This window comes from Nomascus leucogenys, chromosome 11 (assembly GCF_006542625.1).
Source record: "Nomascus leucogenys isolate Asia chromosome 11, Asia_NLE_v1, whole genome shotgun sequence".
Classification (NCBI taxonomy): domain Eukaryota; kingdom Metazoa; phylum Chordata; class Mammalia; order Primates; family Hylobatidae; genus Nomascus; species Nomascus leucogenys.
This window is the reverse complement of record NC_044391.1, coordinates 117,014,080-117,031,315: the sequence shown is the minus strand read 5'-3', so window position 1 is coordinate 117,031,315 and position 17,236 is coordinate 117,014,080. Positions and strand designations below refer to the sequence as shown.

The window sequence follows — 17,236 nt, the reverse complement described above, 5'->3', positions numbered from 1 at the left end:
CGTCCCTGCCCCCAGGTGTGGTCCCTCCCACCTCTGGGACAGGCGCCTTTGGCCGCCCCTTGCCTCTGGCCCGGCCCCTCCTGTAGGATTTTGTTGCGAGTCCACCTGCCCTTCCAGGAGCCTTCTGCGGTGGGGTGGGCTCCCCACGAAGCCCCTGCCCTGGGCCGGGCTGGGGACGAAGTCCTCGCTCTTCACCGCAGTGCTGCCTGGTCAGCAGCCCCTGAAGAACCTGCTGGAACTCAGGCTCGGGCGCTCCGCAGCGGGGAGGCTCAGGGCCGAGGCCTCGGCTGTGTTTGGCCCTGTTGGCCTGATGTGTGGAAGGGAGGACAGGCTGGAAAAGCCAGATGAGGCCGGTGTGGGTTTCCCAAACCCCAGTTCATCACATCTGGATGATGGGCTTGGCCAGCCCCGCGCTGGGCTGGAAGATGCTGTATCTAAGAGTCAGAGTTGCAGAGTGAGATTGCCGGGCATTTGACAGGTCTTGAAAACCTGCTGAATTACAGGCTTGCAAATGATTTTATTGGCTGATAGCTTCTCTTTTCTCTCTCTCCAAATAGATTGAAATCTCTTCGAAGCCAGACACAGCATCCTGTGCTGTGGCACGGTGGCACCTCTAGGTTCTGGCACGGAACCTGACACATACGAAGTTTCCTTAGAATTTGGTTGCATAGTTGACGAAAGCATAAACTCAGAGCAGCAGCAGCCAGCGTCTGTCACCATGTCTGGTGTGCCAGGGGCCGCAGGACATGCAGTGTGTTCCTTAGCTTATTTAAACTTTACCACCGCGTTACAAGGAAAGTAGTATCCTTATTCCCATTTTACAGATAAGGAGGCTGAGGTCCGGAGAGGTTAAGAAACCAGGTCAGACAGAAAGCCATGGGGTGTGGAGAGCAGCCAAAGGGGCCTGGGGGAGGGGCTCTGTTGGGGCATGGTGGAGATTGGAGGTAGTGAGAAGAGGGCCCAGGAGAGGGTGCAGAGGGTCAATTCTGGGAAGGGAGAGGGGGCTCCCCATGCTGGGGTGGTGAGGCCATACAAGCAGTGGAAGCAGTCCCTGATGGGGTACCCGGAGGACTCCCCACTCCTGTCCCCAGACACCTCAAAGTCTCTTCTAAGAGTCAAGCTGGATCCCCCTCCAGTTTCCCCTCCTCCTAAAGTCCAGTTCCTGGGACAGGACAATGTCGTGAGGCAGGTATCTCAGGGACCAGCTGCCTCCTAAGGTGGAGGTCAGGGAAGGAAGAGGCCGGCAAGGGCCCTGACCCCCAGAGGGTCACTGGCCTCAGCCGCACCCTGACAAAGACGCAGACTGACTCAGCTTCCTCCCAGCATCTCCGCAGGAACGTTCGTCAGGTCATTCACCCCCAGCCCACTGAGAGGCCTTGGGTTTAATTACCCAAAGCCCTGAACTTTAGACTTCCCAGAGCTGACAACAGGGCGCTGGGGATGTTCTTAGAAACTTCAGGACACAGTGGGGAACGGCAGGAAAGGTGGAAGGGCAGGAGGGAGCCGAGGGGGCCACGGTTGGGCTGAGACTGGTGCTTCCCCACTGGGCAGCAGAGACTAGGAGACCCCAGGAGAGACCGGCAGGGTGTCAGTGAGGAAAGGGGGCTTCTGCCCCACCCAAGGTCTCTAAGGGTTGTCTTCTGTACAGTGTGGCCCGGGATCCAGCCAGCGGGAGGCCCTGCCTGGAGGCCAGCCCATCCCCAGCTAAGACTTGGTCAGAGAGGATGAGCTGTGGCCGCCAGGGTCTTCTTCTCTTGGCAGTTGAGGCCTGCCAGCTGTCAGAAACGGATTTTTAGAACCAAAAAGAATAAGTCCTTCTGAATTTCATTTCTTTGGCCTATTTTTCCCACGAAATTATATGATAGCATCATTTGACATTTATTGAGACAGAGGAGGGAGGGGACTCGGCTCCCAACCCCGCTAATGCATTCCCCCCAACACTTTTTCTTTCTTCTTTTTTTTTTCTTACCTGCTCATCGCAGGACAGTGAAAGAATTAAGATAAGCAGCATTCCACTATAAATCTTACACAAATTGCCATTTCCACTGATCACAGGACCTTGAAAAAATGAAGATAGGCAGCGTCGCACTTTCAATCTTGTACTTCAGGGAATGAACTCCATGGCCTCCGTGCGCACAAAGCCGGAAGCACGACCACTTTTCACCCTTGGCCTCATTACAAGACCAAAATCTCTGCCTCGGCTCGGGAGCTCTCACCTGTAATCCCAGCCCTCTGGGAGGCCGAAGCAGACGGATCACCTGAGGTCAGGAGTTTGAGACCAGCCTGGCCAACATGGTGAAGCCCCGTCTCTACTAAAAATACAAAAATTAGCCAGGTGTGGTGGTGCGCACCTGTGATCCCAGCTACTCGGGAGGCTGAGGCGCAAGAATTGCTTGAACCTGGGAGGCGGAGGTTGCAGGGAGCTGAGATCTCATCACTGCACTCCAGACTCGGTGACAGACAGAAACAAAATAAAAGCCTGTGCCAGGGAGAGGCTTTTGCTCGCCGTGTTCCGATCCTGCGATGTATGTGTTACTGCGATTCCTAACTATCCCTGTGCGTTCTGTCACTCCTGCAGGAACGCTCACCTACCTCATGAATTACGCGTGTCGCGCTCCTTGAGACGCCACAACGCGTTCCCCTGGGGAGCCAGCCGGAGCACTCCCCTGCAGTGCTGTCTCCCCCGTGGTGGAACGGAAGCCCCCAATAAAGCCTTGTCTGGGAAATTTGCCTGGCCTCGTGTCAATTTTTATCGGAGCTTAAAGAACCTGTGGTCAGTAACACGATCACTTCAGTTATCACTTAAGTTTTGGCTTCCTTAATATGAGGGTCAGTTATGAAAAATCAAAAAAGAGGCTGCGTACGGTGGCTCACATCTGCAATCCCAGCACTTTGGGAGGCCGAGGCAGGTGGCTCACTTGAGGTCAGGAATTCGAGGCCAGCCTGACCAACATGGTGAAACCCCATCTCTTAAAAATACAAAAATTAGGCCGAGTGCAGTGGCTCACACCTGTAATCCCAGTACTTTGGGAGGCTGAGGTGGGTGGATCACCTGAGGTCAGGAGTTCGAGACCAGGCTGGCCAACGTGGCGAAACTCTGTCTCTACTAAAAATACAAAAAAAAAAAAAAAAAAAAAAAAATTAGCTGGGCGTGGTGGCGGGTGCCTATAATCCTAGCTACTTGGGAGGCTGAGGCAAGAGAATTGCTTGAACCCGGGAGGCAGAGATTGCAGTGAGCTGAGATGGTGCCATTGCACTCCGAGTAGCTGGGATTACAGGTGCCCGCCACCTTGCCTGGCTAATTTTTGTATTTTTAGTAGAGATGTTGCAGGAAACTGAGGACTGGCAAGACTGAGACGGAGAACAAGAGGACTTTATTTCAGGTACTCACTGGCTCAGTGGATTCGCATCTAAAAAGCTGAGCATTGAACAAAGACAGAGCAGGGTTTTTATAAGCGGACTTACAATAAATAAAAGTAGTTAATCATATGACAGGTCACATAATCTATAGCATAACTTGTGGCCTTGCATAGCTGGTGACTTTGTAGCTGCATTGAAAGAAAAACAAGAACTGGCTAAATACAGTCATTTGTAAAACATAATCATGCTTAACAAACCTGGGAAAGGAGTAACAGTAAAAGAATTTGTCTTTCTTTTTTTTTCTTCAACTTTGCTCTGGAGGGGCGGGGTGTCTGGAGCTTATTCTTTCGGCCTTGGCTTCTTAAACAGCGTTATAACTGTGCTTGCTAGGCAGAGGAAAAGTTGTTCTTTTCTTTTTAACTTTTGCCTTGCTTGTTACTTTTCTTGGAGTGAATGAATGCATATTTATTTTTAGATTTCCGCCTTAGTTTCTTCTTTTTGAGGCCTTTTATAAAGGAAGTTTAATATGGCTCATGCTTGTAATCCCAGCACTTTAGGAGGCTGAGGTGGGTGGATTACCTGAGGTCAGGAGTTCGAGACCAGCCTGGCCAACATGACAAAACCCCGTCTCTACTACAAAACACAAAATGAGCCGGGTGTGGTGATGCAGGCCTGTAATCCCAGCTACTCGGGAGGCTGAGGCAGGAGAATCGCTTGAACCCAGGAGGCGGAGGTTGCGGTGAGTCGAGATTGCACCACTGCACTCCAGCCTGAGCAACAAGAATGAAACTCTGTCTCAAAAACAAACAAACAAAACAAAACAAAAACAAAAACAAAACAAAAACAACAACAAAAAACCCAGCAACCTTCTTTCTTTTCTTTCTTTCTTTTTTTTTTTTTGAGATGGAGTTTACTCTGCCACCCAGGTTGGTGTGCAATGGCGCGATCTCGGCTCACTGCGATGTCCACCTTCCAGGTTCAAGTGATTCTCCCGCCTCAGCCTTCTGAGTAGCTGGGATTACAGGCATGCACCACCACACCTGGCTAGTTTTGTGTTTTTAGTGGAGATTGGGTTTCACCATGTTGGCCAGGCTGGTCTTGAACTCCTGACCTCAAGTGATCCTCCTGCCTCGGTCTCCCAAATTGCTGGGGTTACAGGGATTATAGTGCCCGGCTGAAAATTACCAACTTTCTTCCCATATGTTTCTCCAGGTCATATTTTTTCCAACAACATCAGCCTCTCAGGGGCAGGACCTCTAGGTTCCCCAGCATGTGTGGGGATGGGGGTGGGGTTTGCTGTTGGAAGTTGCTGTCACTGGAGGCAGCCAAAGCAGGCTGCAGACAGTTCTGCTGAGGACCCCCAGCCTCTGTGATGTCACACTGGGCCTTCTTTCCTTTCATCCTGGGCTGCGAGGCCGCCGTGGTCATGGAGATCTGGAAGCTGGGCTGGGGGAGGAAGCCTGGTGGCTCTGACCTCCCCTGGAGGTGCAGGAGGCCCAGCCATGACACTCTTAATGGATGCCATGACCCTGGTGAAGGAGCCTCATCCCCTGCCTCTGGTCCCACGTCCCTGGGTCCTCCCCAGCCTGTTTGCTGCCTTCAATGTGGTGCTGCTAGTCTTTTTCAGTGGCCTCTTCTTCGCATTCCCGTGAGTTTCCCAGGCAAGTCGTTAGGTTTCCTACAAAGAGACAGCCAGGGAAACAGAAGATGATAGGATGGAGGCAGGGGAGTGCAGAAGACGGGGGGAGAGGTCAGGGAAAGGGGGATATTCTGGTCGAGGGAACCAACATGCAAAGGCGCAGAGGTCAAGGGTGCCTGTGCATTTTGGGAGCTTTGGGTGGCTGGTCATGCTGGTGACATTTGGTGGAGCCATTATGAGTCTGCCTGGGTATTTGGAGCCTGGATTTTTAAATCTGGCTTTAAGGTCTGTGGGTCCTGACCTGAGTAAGCCACAGGCCTTGGGCGGGGGGCTTTGGGCTGCCCCTGCTCAGGACCGAGCCTGCCTCTGGTCTCAGTTGCAGGTGGCTGGCTCAGAATGGGGAGTGGGCCTTTCCTGTCATCACAGGCTCCCTCTTCGCCCTTTCCTTCTTCAGTCTCGTTTCACTCAACTTCTCAGACCCTGGCATCTTACATCAAGGTGAGGCATCAGCCCCCTGGGAGAAGGAGGTGACACCCAAGGGCTGGGAACCTGCAGGGGGATTCCTAAAGTGCTCTTCCTACTGACCCTCCTCCAGCCTCTGGACCCCTTCACCCCACGTCTTCATTGCTCTGGCCCTAGCACTTTCTTCTCCCCTCCCCTCCCCTCTCCTTCCCTTCCCTTCCCTCCTCTCTCCCTCTTTCTTTTTCTTTCTTTCTTTCTTCCTTTCTTTCTTTCTTTCTTTCTTTTTCTTTCTTTCCTTTCTTTCTTTCTCTCTCTTTCTTTTTCTTTCTCTTTCTTTCCTTCTTTCCTTTCTTCTTTCTTTCTCTCTTTCCTTTTCTTTTTGTTGAGATAGAGTCTTGCTTTGCCGCCCAGGCTGGAGTGCAGTGGCGTGATCTCGGCTCACTGCAACCTCCGCCTCCCAGGTTCAAGAGATTCTTCTGCCTCAGCCTCCCGAGTAGCTGGGACTACAGGAGCATGCTACCAAGCCCAGCTAATTTTTTGTATTTTTAGTAGAGATGGGGTTTCACCATATTGGCCAGGCTAGTCTCGAACTCCCGACCTCATGATCAGCCCACCTCGGCCTCCCAAAGTGCTGGGATTACAGGTGTGAGCCACTGCACCTGGCCCTACCCAGTTTCTTAAGCCACCAAGGTGTGGAAAAACAGAATTGTTGAGGTTTCCCAGTTGCCTTAGATGGGAGGACTGGGCAGGCGAGGTTTGGGCTCTTCCAAACCACTGTATGCACTTCCTCCCTTCACTACACAATGACACTCAAAGCAGCACTCACTGTTCCAAACGCCTGAGTTTCATACAAAACTTTCCTGGCTGGAAACCCGTCTTCCCTTTGACTGCCACCCTTTCTGAGCTTGGACAGCTTGCTCAGTGGGGACAGGGGTTCCTCTGCCCACCTTGTCCCCACCCTTCCTCGTGCCCTGTGATGCCGTGGAGCTGCCCCCGCCGCGGGGTGACTGCAGGGCCTTCTGCTGTGCCCAATCCTCTTCCCATGCCAGGCTCCACTGAGCAGGGCCCCTTGACGGTGCACGTGGTGTGGGTGAACCACGGGGCCTTCCGCCTGCAGTGGTGTCCGAAGTGCTGCTTCCACCGCCCGCCCCGGACCTACCACTGCCCCTGGTGCAACATCTGTGTGGAGGTGAGTGCCCCTCTACCTGTCCACCAGCCATTGCCCCACGTCTGGCTGGGACCAGGAGCCTCCCTCATACAGGGACCAGGGCTGGCTGTGAAGCTGTCTTTCAGGACTGCTAAAGGCCAAGGGTGGCAGTACTCCCAGCCACCCTTGGTCACTCATGTGTTCTCCACCTGCACCTGTCCTGGGAGGCTGGCCACTGCCTGCAGAGGTGCTGACATGCACAGGGCGTCCACATCTGTCCTGGGCTGGGTCAGGCCAGGGGAGGAGAGGCAGCCCTCTGTCCCACCCCTGGGCTCGCTAACACAAGATACCCAAGCCCCTCAGGCTGGCTGCCCGCCTGGTCTGGGAGGCCTTGCCTGCCTCGTCTGGGTGTCCAAGTTGGAGGGTCTCCTGGCTGTGAGTGACCATCTGTCTGGTGAGCACGGCTTGCATAGGTTTACAAGTGCAGGAGGCTGGCTGGGCAAGGGTGTTACTGTTACTGTCATCTTCATCGAATGGATGAGAAAGTGGAGGCCCAGAGATGGTTTACGTTCTGCCCAAAGTTACAGTAGGATGTGTCTCACAGAAGGCCGGGCCAGCCTTCTCTCTAAAGGTCTTCTGACAGGTGACCGTATACACCAGAGTCCTAAGTGTGCTCTAACAGGGGAAATGTCAGCATGAGGGATTCCGTGGCTCGGTTTCTCCCTGGGGGTGGAAGCCAGTGCATGGGCCAAGGGCAGGTGGCCTAGAAGGCAGGGGGAAGGCCTCAGGATCTGGGGTGATGGAAGTTGGGCCGGAGGAGAAGTCCTCAAGCCTGGCCCCTCTCCCCGTTGCCCAGGACTTTGACCACCACTGCAAGTGGGTCAATAACTGCATCGGTCACCGCAACTTCCGCTTCTTCATGCTGCTCATTCTGTCCCTGTGCCTCTACTCGGGCGCCATGCTGGTCACCTGTCTCATCTTCCTGGTGCGCACAACCCACCTGCCCTTCTCCACCGACAAGGCCATCGCGTATCCGCCCACGTGGGGAAGGAGGGGAGGAGGCGGGGACAGCCAAGGAGGGGGCTGTTGAGGGCGGGGCTGTGGGGGCGGGGCTAGAGGGAGAAGCCACCTGGAAGGACCAGTCTGGGACGAGGTGAGGTGGGTGGGGTCGGGGGATGGGCGGGGCTAGGAGAAGGGGCGGAGCGTTAAGCCTCTAGCGGGCCGGGGGCAGTGGCTCACGCCGGTAATTCCAGCACTTTGGGAGGCGGAGGCGGGAGGATCGCTTCAGCCCGAGTCCCAGACCAGCCTGGGCAACATAGACCCCGTCTCTACAAAAAAATAGAAAAATTAGCCGGGCGTGGTGGCACGTGCCTATAGTCCCAGCTACCCAGGAGGCTGAGGTGGGAGGATCGTTTCAACCGGTCGAGGCTGCAGTGAGCTGTGATTGTGCCTCCAAAAAAAAGGAAAAGAAGAGAAAAGGAAAGAAAAGAAAAGAAAAAAGGAAAAGGAATCTGGCGGGGTCATGGAGCGGGTGCTAAAGGTGGACCGCAGATCTGGACAGGCGGGGACAGCGGGGTGGAGTCAGGCTTTCGCGGGGGTGGGCGGGATGAGGGTGGAGCCAGGGGACTGGGTGAGTGGGTGGGCGTCCGGGGGCGGGGCGGGGCTTGGGGCGGAGTCGGGCCTGAGTGGCGGGGCCAGGCGTGGGGGTCCCGCAGCTCCGTTCCTTAACCCGCGCAGCATCGTGGTGGCTGTGCCCGCCGCGGGCTTCCTGGTGCCGCTGTCTCTCCTGCTGCTGATCCAGGCCGTGTCCGTGAGCTCGGCCGACCGCACCTACAAGGGCAAGGTACGCGGGGCCGTGGGTGGTCAGCTTGCACCTCCGGGACCTCCGCGCTTCCCGCGCTTTCTCCACTGCCCTTGGCCCTGTGATAGTCTGACCTCCACCCGCGACGGTGCCTCGTTAGGTGCCTCCAGACCCAGCTCTTAAGAGGTTCCAATCTCGCCTCCTCCGGGAGCTCGGTGGTCCGTGTCCCTCCTGGGGGCCTACTGTGTGCTGGGCGGTTTGGATTCTTTGAGCGATGGGAATAGAGGTGGGTAAGGCTACATTCCACACTCGTGTTGATGAGGAACCTGAAATCAGAGTAACACCCACCAGATGCCCACGAACACTCAGAGAGGCGGCCGGTTCTGAGCTGTGTGGCGCAGACTCAGGCATTGAGGGTTCAGGGAGGACCACACGGTAGGGTAGGACATGCAGCTTAGGGGTTCGGGAGAGACAGAAGACAGAGAGGAGGGCATTGCAGGTGAGGGGACACCTTTGCAAAAACTCAGGGAAGCCTGAAAGTCTGTGGAATGCTGATAGGATGGAGAGGAAACGATTCTAATTGGGGCAGAAGGTGGTGTGGGCAACCAAGTCGACTGCTTCCGCTGGCCACATTAAAAAGGTCCAGGCTGGAGAATGGCGTGAACCGGAGAGGCGGAGCTTGCAGTGAGCCCAGATCGTGCCACTGCACTCCAGCCTGGGAGACAGAGCCAGACTCTGTCTCAAAACAAACAAACACCAAAACAAAAAGTCGTTTATTGAGCAATAATCTACCTATGTAATCCCCTTTCTAGTGTACAGCTATGAGTTCTGACACGTGGATACAGTCCTGCAGCCACCACCATAATCAATATTTAGAACAGGTCCATCACCCCAGAAAATCAGAGATCATGGTCTTTTGTAGTCAGTTGCTCCCCCTACCTGCAGCTTTTGGCAACCACTGATCTGCCTTCTGTCCTTAACATTTTCCTTTTCCAGAATAACTGGGATTGTTGGCTTGTGAGTCTGGCTTCTTTCACTTAGCACAATACATTCGAGATTCATTCATGTTGTTGCTCATATCAGCCGTTTATTCCTTTTGATTGCCGTACGGTATTGCATTGTATGGATGTTCAATAGATTATCCATTTACCAGTTGAAGGTGTTTGTGTTATTTCTAGCTTGGGAGATTATAATAACTAAAGCTGCTATAAACACTGGTGTACAGGCATGTGAACATAAGTTTTCATTTCTTTGGGGTAAATACTTGAAGGGGTCATATGGTAATTGAATGTGGTTTTTTGTTTATTTGTTTGAGATGGAGTCTCACTCTGTCACCCAGGATGGAGTGCAGTGGCTCGATCTTGGCTCACTGCAACCTCCACCTCCCAGATTCAAGTGATCCTCCCACCTCAGCCTCCCAAGTAGCTAAGACTACAGATGTGAGCCACCACACCAGGCTAATTTTTGCATTTTTAGTAGAGATGGAGTTTCACCATGTTGGCCAGGCTGGTCTGGAACTCCTGACCTCAAGTGATCTGCCTGCCTCAGCCTCCCAAAGTGCTGGGATTATTGGCGTGAGCCACTGTGTCTGGCCTGAATGTTTAACTTCATAATAAATTGCCAAATTGTCTTCCCAAATAGTGGTACTATTTTGCATTCCTACCCGTAATATATAAGAATTCCAGTTGCTTTGCATCTTTACCAAGGTTTGATGTTGTCAGTTGTTTTTGTTGTTTTTTGTTTTAGCCGGTATAAGACATGTGTAGTGGCATCTCAGTGTGGCTTCAGTTTGTATTTTCCTAATGACTAATGGTTTAAGCATATTTTCATGTTCTTCTTTGCGATCTGTGTAACTGTGGTGAAGTATCTGTTCCAATCTTTTGTCCATTTAAAAAATTGTATTGTTTCCTTATTATTTGTTACAAAAAAATCTGCTAGGATTTTCATTGGAATTTCACTGAGCCTATAGATCAGTTTGTGGAGAACTGACATTCTAACAAGACTGAGTGTTTGAATTCATGAACATGCCACACCTCTCCATTTATTTACGTCTTCGTCAATGTCTTTCATCCTTATTTTGTGTTTTTCAGCTACAGATTTTGTATCCATTTTGTTAGATTTATATGTATTTCATGCTTTTTGTGCTATTGTAAGCATGTTTTTTAAAATTTCAATTTCCATTTGTTCATTATCATAGGGAAATACAATGGATTTTTGTGAATTGGTGTTGAATCCTGCCATTTTGCTAGACTCATTTATTAGTTCCAATAGCTTTTTTGTTGATTCTATATAGGAAATCCTGTCATCTGTGAAAAAGGACAGTTTCACTTCTTCTTTTCCAATCTGTATGGCTTTATTTCTTTCTCTTCTTATTGCGTGTCTTGGGCCTCTAGCACAACGTGGAGCAGGAGTGGAGAGGGTGGACTTCCCCGCCATGAGACTCCTTCAGCAGGACACTGGCTGTTCTAGGAAAACTGATGGGCAGCACTGATGAGGGAGCAGCTGCAGGTATCAGACAGCTGGAAGGACAGAGGTGCTGTCTCTGCCCACCACCTCCCATCACAGTCACCCTGCAATCACTCTACCACACCCATATTTGGCTCCCACACCTGTGACTCCCCCACTCCGCCCTTCCTCATCAGCCCGCTCTGGTCGGCATGTGGCCCCTCCTTGGCCTCAGTGCATCGTTTCAGCCTCTTCTGGGCAGCCTTCACCCTTCTCACATCCTGCGGTTCTTCCTGCCCTCCCTCCTCTGCCCAGAATGCTGCCCTCCTGATCCAGGATCTCCAGCCTCCAGGGACCTTAACGTGGCCTGCGATTCACCAGGCAGGGCTCCTTCCCGCGGCCCACAGCACCCACCTCAGGCCTTCTTCACATGCCCCAAATCTCATTCCCTTCCTCCTCCATCCCCAGGCTGCAACTCTGCCTGTGGTTGATAGCAAGGTCTCTGGATGCAGTTCACACATGTTCACATCACAGCTCCACAGCATACCAGCAGACAGGTCCTGGGTATATTACTTAGCCACCTAGGCGTCCATTTTCCCCATCTGTAAAGTGGGCAGCATGGGTGAGTTTAAGACATAGAGTAGCAGCTGGTACAAGTGAGTGCTCTAGATGTCGCTACTATTAATACCATTCAATTTCTTTTTCTTTCTTTCTTTCTTTCTTCTTTCTTTCTTTCTTTCTTTCTTTCTTTCTTTCTTCCTTTCTTTCGGTCTTTCTTTCTTCTTTCTTTTTTTTCTTTTTTGAGACAGAGTATCTCTCTGTCACTTAGACTGGAGTGCAGTGGCGTGATCTTGGCCTCCCGGGTTCAAGCGATTCTCCTGCCTCAGCCTCCCAAGTAGCTGGAATTACAGGCGCACATCACCACGCCCACCTAATTTTTTGTATTTTTAGTAGAGACGGGGTTTCACCGTGTTGGCCAGGCTGGTCTCAAACTCGTGACCTCAGGTGATCCACTCGCCTCGGCCTCCCAAAGTGCTGGGATTACAGGCGTGAGCCACCGCACCTGGCACCATTCATTTTCATCACCATTTACACAATGCTCCTGTCTCTCTCATCTTAAAAGCAAAGCAAAACCCTCCCTTAACATCGCCAGCCTCCACTCCTCCTGCTCTACTCTGCTCTCCAGCAGCCAAGTCTCCTGACAGAGCTGGCAGTGCTCACGTGCTCCATTCTCCCCCTTCCCAGGCGGCTTCAGCTGGCCGCCGTGCTCACTGTCACACGGATGCCGCTCTCACCAGGCGGCCAAAGCCAGCGGTCAGGCCTCAGACTACTCTTTCCGGAGCGCACACAGCAGCTTCTGAAACTGCACGCAGGGAAGCGGCCTGTCCCCGCCCCTCAGGGCTCAGCCTCTGGCCCCCGGGCGGCTCCTCTGAGTGTGCCTGGACGCCTCTGCCTGGGTTCCTGCGCCTTCCCTCGGTGCTGCCCTCGCCACCCTGAAGGTTGAGGCTCGCCCAGGATATGTCGTGTGCAGCGCGTCCTCAACCCCCAGCACAGTGACTGGAACTTCCCTTTTTTTTTTTTTTCTTGACTACAAGGGCAGTAGCGAGCAGCGAGGAAAGAGTAGAACAAGGAATTGGGTCTGTAACTTACTGAAAAGCCTAGATAAACCACTGCTTTCAGACCAGCCCTTGGAATTTTTTTTTCTTTTTTTGAGACGGAGTCTCACACTGTTGTCCCAGCTGGAGTGCAATGGCGTCATCTCGGCTCACCACAACCTCCACCTCCTGGGTTCAAGTGATTCTCCTGCCTCAGCCTCCCAAGCAGATGGAACTACAGGCATGCACCACCACACTCTACTAAAAATTTTTGTATTTTTAGTAGAGACGGGATTTCACCATGTTGGCCAGGCTGGTCTTGAACTTGTGACCTCAAATGATCCACCCATCTTGGCCTCCCAAAGTGCTGGGATTACAGGCATGAGCCACCATGCCCGGCCCCTGGAACATTTTTAAGGCCCCAGAATATTTCTGAAACAGCGAGTGAACCAACCAACAAAGGAATCCATAGCACTTTGGGAGGGACGAAAAGACAGAGAGAGAAAGCAGATGCCCTGATCCCTGGCGGGGAATGGAGAGGGGGGTTGGGTGGGAGACGGAGCAAGAAGCAGCCCACCCTGGCTTTGGTCCTGTGGAGTGTCAGGCAGTTTCAGACACAGAACAGGAGCAGGAGCCCCAGGTCTGGAGACAGTGAGGGGGACAGTCTGAGTGCTTCAGAGCTGTTGGTTTCTTTTTCTTTTTTTATTTTTTGAGACAGGGTCTCACTCTGTCGTCCAGGCTAGAGTGCAGTGGTGCTATCTCGGCTCACTGCAACCTCCACCTCCTAGATTCAAGTGATTCTCCTGCCTCAGCCTCCTGAGTAGTTGGGATTACAGGCACATGCCACCATGCCTGGCTAATTTTTGCATTTTTAGTAGACGGGGTTCTTCCATGTTGGCCAGGCTGGTCTTGAACTCCTGGCCTCAAGTGATCCACCCGCCTTGGCCTCCCAAAGTGCTGGGATTACAGGTGTGTGCCATGGTGCCTGGCCGAGAGCTGTTGGTTTCATTCATATCTGAAAGCATCTTGCCTGGGAGAGGCAGGTACAAATGTATCGGTCAGTTTTGGCTGGGTGCGGTGGCTCACGCCTGTAATCCCAGCACTTTGGGAGGCCAAGGTGGGTGGATCACGAGGTTGGGAGATCGAGACCATTGTGGCTAACACAGTGAAACCCCGTCTCTACTAAAAATACAAAAAATTAGCCGGGCGTGGTGGCGGGCACCTGTAATCCCAGCTACTTGGGAGGCTGAGGCAGGAGAATGGCGTGAACCTGGGAGGCGGAGCTTGCAGTGAGCTGAGATCGCGCCACTGAACTCCAGCCTGGGTGACGGAGCAAGACTCCGTCTCAAAAAAAAAAAATGTATATATATATATATCCCTAAATTTTAAAATTCTCTCAATATATTTTTAGTTTTTCTAGTGACAGGGTCCCACTCTGTCATTCAGGCTGGAGTGCAGTGGTGTAATCACAGCTCACTGCAGCCTCGAACTCCTAGGCTCAAGGAATCCTCTCATCCCAGCCTCCCAAGAAGCTGAGACTACAGGTACACAATGCCACAGCCACCTAACTATTTTTATTTTTTTAGAGATGAAAGTCTCACTGTGTTGCTCAGGCTGGTCTTGAACTTCTGGGCTCAAGAGATCCTCCCTTCTCCACCTCCCAAAATGCTCGGATTACAGGTGCCAATCACCATGCCTGGCCCAAATTCCATAAATTTAATCAAAATCTTCTAAATGACTAATACAATACCAATTTCTTTTTTTTGAGCCGGAGTCTCAGTCTGTCACCCAGGCTGGAGTGCAGCGGCGCGATCTCAGCTCACTGCAAACTCCACCTCCTGGGTTCAAGCGATTCTCCTGCCTCAGCCTCCCCAGTAGCTGGGATTACAGGTGCCTGCCACCACGCCTGGCTAATTTTTTGTGTTTTTAGTAGAGACGGGGTTTCACCATGTTGGCCAGGCTGGTCTCAAACTCCTGACTTCAAGTGATCCACCCGCCTCGGCCTCCCAAAGTGCAGGGATTACAGGCAGGAGCCATCTCACCCGGCCAATACGTTTCTTTTACATGCTTTAAATACCTTAAAGTAGGCAGAATCTCAAATAGTGCAAGGATGCGTGTTGCCCTGTGGCGACAGTGAGCTGTTATGGGGCCACCCAGACTTTTCCTCCCTCGAGTGAGTGCCAGCTACCCTTGCATGGAGTCCTGGTTCCTTTGGTGGAGGATGGTGTTGAAAATCTCAGCCTGTGCGCCGGGGAGCGGGGGCATGGGACACAGGGGAGTTGGTGGTGGGCAGAGATGCTGCTGGGCCACTTTCAGTGACAAAACGTGACAGCGAAGGCTCTTGAAGTCAGGTGAGGCCCAGCCTGCCCTGGGGAGGAGGGGGAGTTCGGGAGGGGTGAGGCGGATGGGTAGAGTGAGTGGGCGAAGCGGAGAGAGGAGGGAGAGAACCTGATCAAGGTCAAGAGTGCCCAGGGGAGGACTTGGCCTTTACCGCGTGGTGTGTTCAAGGCTTTTAGCCCAGGTTTTCCCGGTCCTGTGATCATGGTTAGGGAAATGTAACTGGGCCTCGCTCAACTCACCTTCCAGACAGTGACGTTCAGTGTCTGGAAGGAGGCGGCGGGAAGATGTGTGTGGCCAGTGGAGACCAAGAGGAGGAGGATGGGGCCGTGGTGGGAAGGTCCTCTCGGTCTCCTGGCCTCCAGCTTGCTGCTGCCCTGGGCTGAGGCCTGCTAGCTGACCAGCTCAGGGAGGGCCACTGGGCAATGGCCCAGCCATTCCTGCTGGTTCTGAGCTCCTCTTCCGGTTTCCATCCCGCTCCAGTGCAGACACCTTCAGGGATACAACCCCTTCGACCAGGGCTGTGCCAGCAACTGGTATTTAACAATTTGTGCACCACTGGGACCCAAGTGAGTTGGCAAACCAGAGGCCCAACTGCTGAACCCTGGGGGTGGGGCAGCGGCGGATTCCCCCTGGCTCCTTAGCACAGCTCCAGACCCTTACACCCACCGTTCCGGCACCTCTGGGGTTTTCTCCAGGGCACTGGGAGCTCTGGGGCCTCCCTGCGTCCTTGGCTCTGTGTGTTCTTGCCCCATTATGGCATAGAGGGGTGCTGCATCCTGGATGAGGCTGGCCTCAGCTTCCTGCAGAGCCAAGCCCTGGGCTTCGTGCTTCCCAAGCTGAGGGGGGCAGGGGAGCCAGACCAGGGAGGACAGTGGCCCCTGCATCTGGCCTGCTGCTCCCCAGGTACATGGCTGAAGCTGTCCAGCTGCAGAGAGTGGTGGGGCCTGACTGGACATCCATGCCGAACATGCACCCTCCAATGTCCCCCTCTGCTCTCAACCCCCCAGCCTGCCCTGGCCCCCAGCCCCAACCTCTGGATCCCTACAAACCAGGGAGGGGCGCCCCAGGGCGTGGTGAGGCTGCAGCTCTCCAGGAGGTAAGAAGCATGTGTGTGCGTGGGTGTCTGTGCGTGTCGGGAGAGGGATGTCTGCAGGTCGTGAGGGTGTGGGGGGAGGCCCCTGAGGTTGGGCTGACCCTGAAGCTGGAGTGCTCCGAGCTTGGGGGAGGAGGGTTCTACACTGGAGGGGCATTGAAAGGAGGACCCAGGCCTCTAGAATATACCCAGGAGTCCCTGGAGTCACAAAGATAAATGAAGGATGACTCCCCCGCTACATGTGCTGATGGGCCTCGGGCCAGTCACCTACTCGCAGGACTGAGTCTCGTGGTTTATAATTTGGCCAGGGGGTGGGGGTAGTGGGAGATTCTTTTATTTAAAGGAAACGTTGACTCGAAGCCCCATGAGACACGGAGGTGGAGCATCAGGAGGCTACCTTGGGGCTGGGCAACCCCTGCGCCCCCCGGGGCCTCTGCAGCACATTCTGTGGGGCCAGCCCGCTCCCTTTGCCTCCAGGAGCAGGAGACCTGGCATGAGCTGCAGGGCGGGGTCTTGTTGAGAGCGCTCATGCCCTGTTCTGTGTTTAGTTCCACACGGGCCCAGTGCTGTCCCTGCGGCTGCAGGAGCCCCCAGGCGAGGTTCGGCCTTCCTGTCGCCCCGTGCACCCGGAGATGCCCACAGCACCAGCACCTGAGCTCACATCCTGAACCCACCTCCTGATTCCACCTCCTGAACCCACCTCCTGATTCCACCTCCTGAACCCGCCTCCTGAACCCACCTCCTGATTCCGCCTCCTGATTCCACCTCCTGATTCCACCTCCTGATTCCACCTCCTGCCTCCTGAACCCCTGCCTCCTCCTGAATCCCACCCTCCTGAATTCCATCCACCTCCTGAACCCCACCCCCCTGATTCCCACCTCCTCCTGAACTCACCCTCCTGAAATCCCACCTCCTGATTCCCAACCTCCTGAACCCACACCTCCTGATTCCGCCCCTTCCCTCCTGAAACCCCACCCGCCTGATTCCACCTCCTCCCCTCCTGAACCCGCCTCCTGAACCTGCCTCCTTACCTCCCACTCCCTGAGCCCTGAGTGGAAGCCTTTCTGTGCCCTGCCCTTTGCCCACTCCCCTGGTGGGACTGCCAAGACCCTCAATGCCCATTAAATACCCTTGCCTGCCTCTTACAACTGTCACGCTGTGCATGTCTGTCCTGGGTGAGGGCTTGGAGGAGGCTCTCATGGGCCGAGACAAAGACCTTCCGGGATGGAGGAGCCAGGATCTGTGGAGGCCTGAGTTCAGGACCCGACACCGCCTGGCTCTGTGACCTCGGAAGAGACACCTAACATTTCTCTCCTCCTTAAGATTGGGCGACAATAGACTGGGCGTGGTGGCT

General features: G+C 53.8%; 1 protein-coding gene across 1 annotated transcript; it reads left to right on the top strand.

The window, feature by feature from the left end:
• The first annotated feature begins 4,862 nt into the window (after window positions 1-4,862).
• Window positions 4,863-15,866, top strand: ZDHHC19 (zinc finger DHHC-type containing 19). The gene is given in 8 exon segments (XM_030823129.1): window positions 4,863-5,008; window positions 5,376-5,497; window positions 6,511-6,650; window positions 7,465-7,637; window positions 8,346-8,451; window positions 15,270-15,355; window positions 15,693-15,804; window positions 15,807-15,866. Coding segments are annotated over 8 exon segments (945 nt in total).
• Window positions 15,867-17,236: the final 1,370 nt, after the last annotated feature.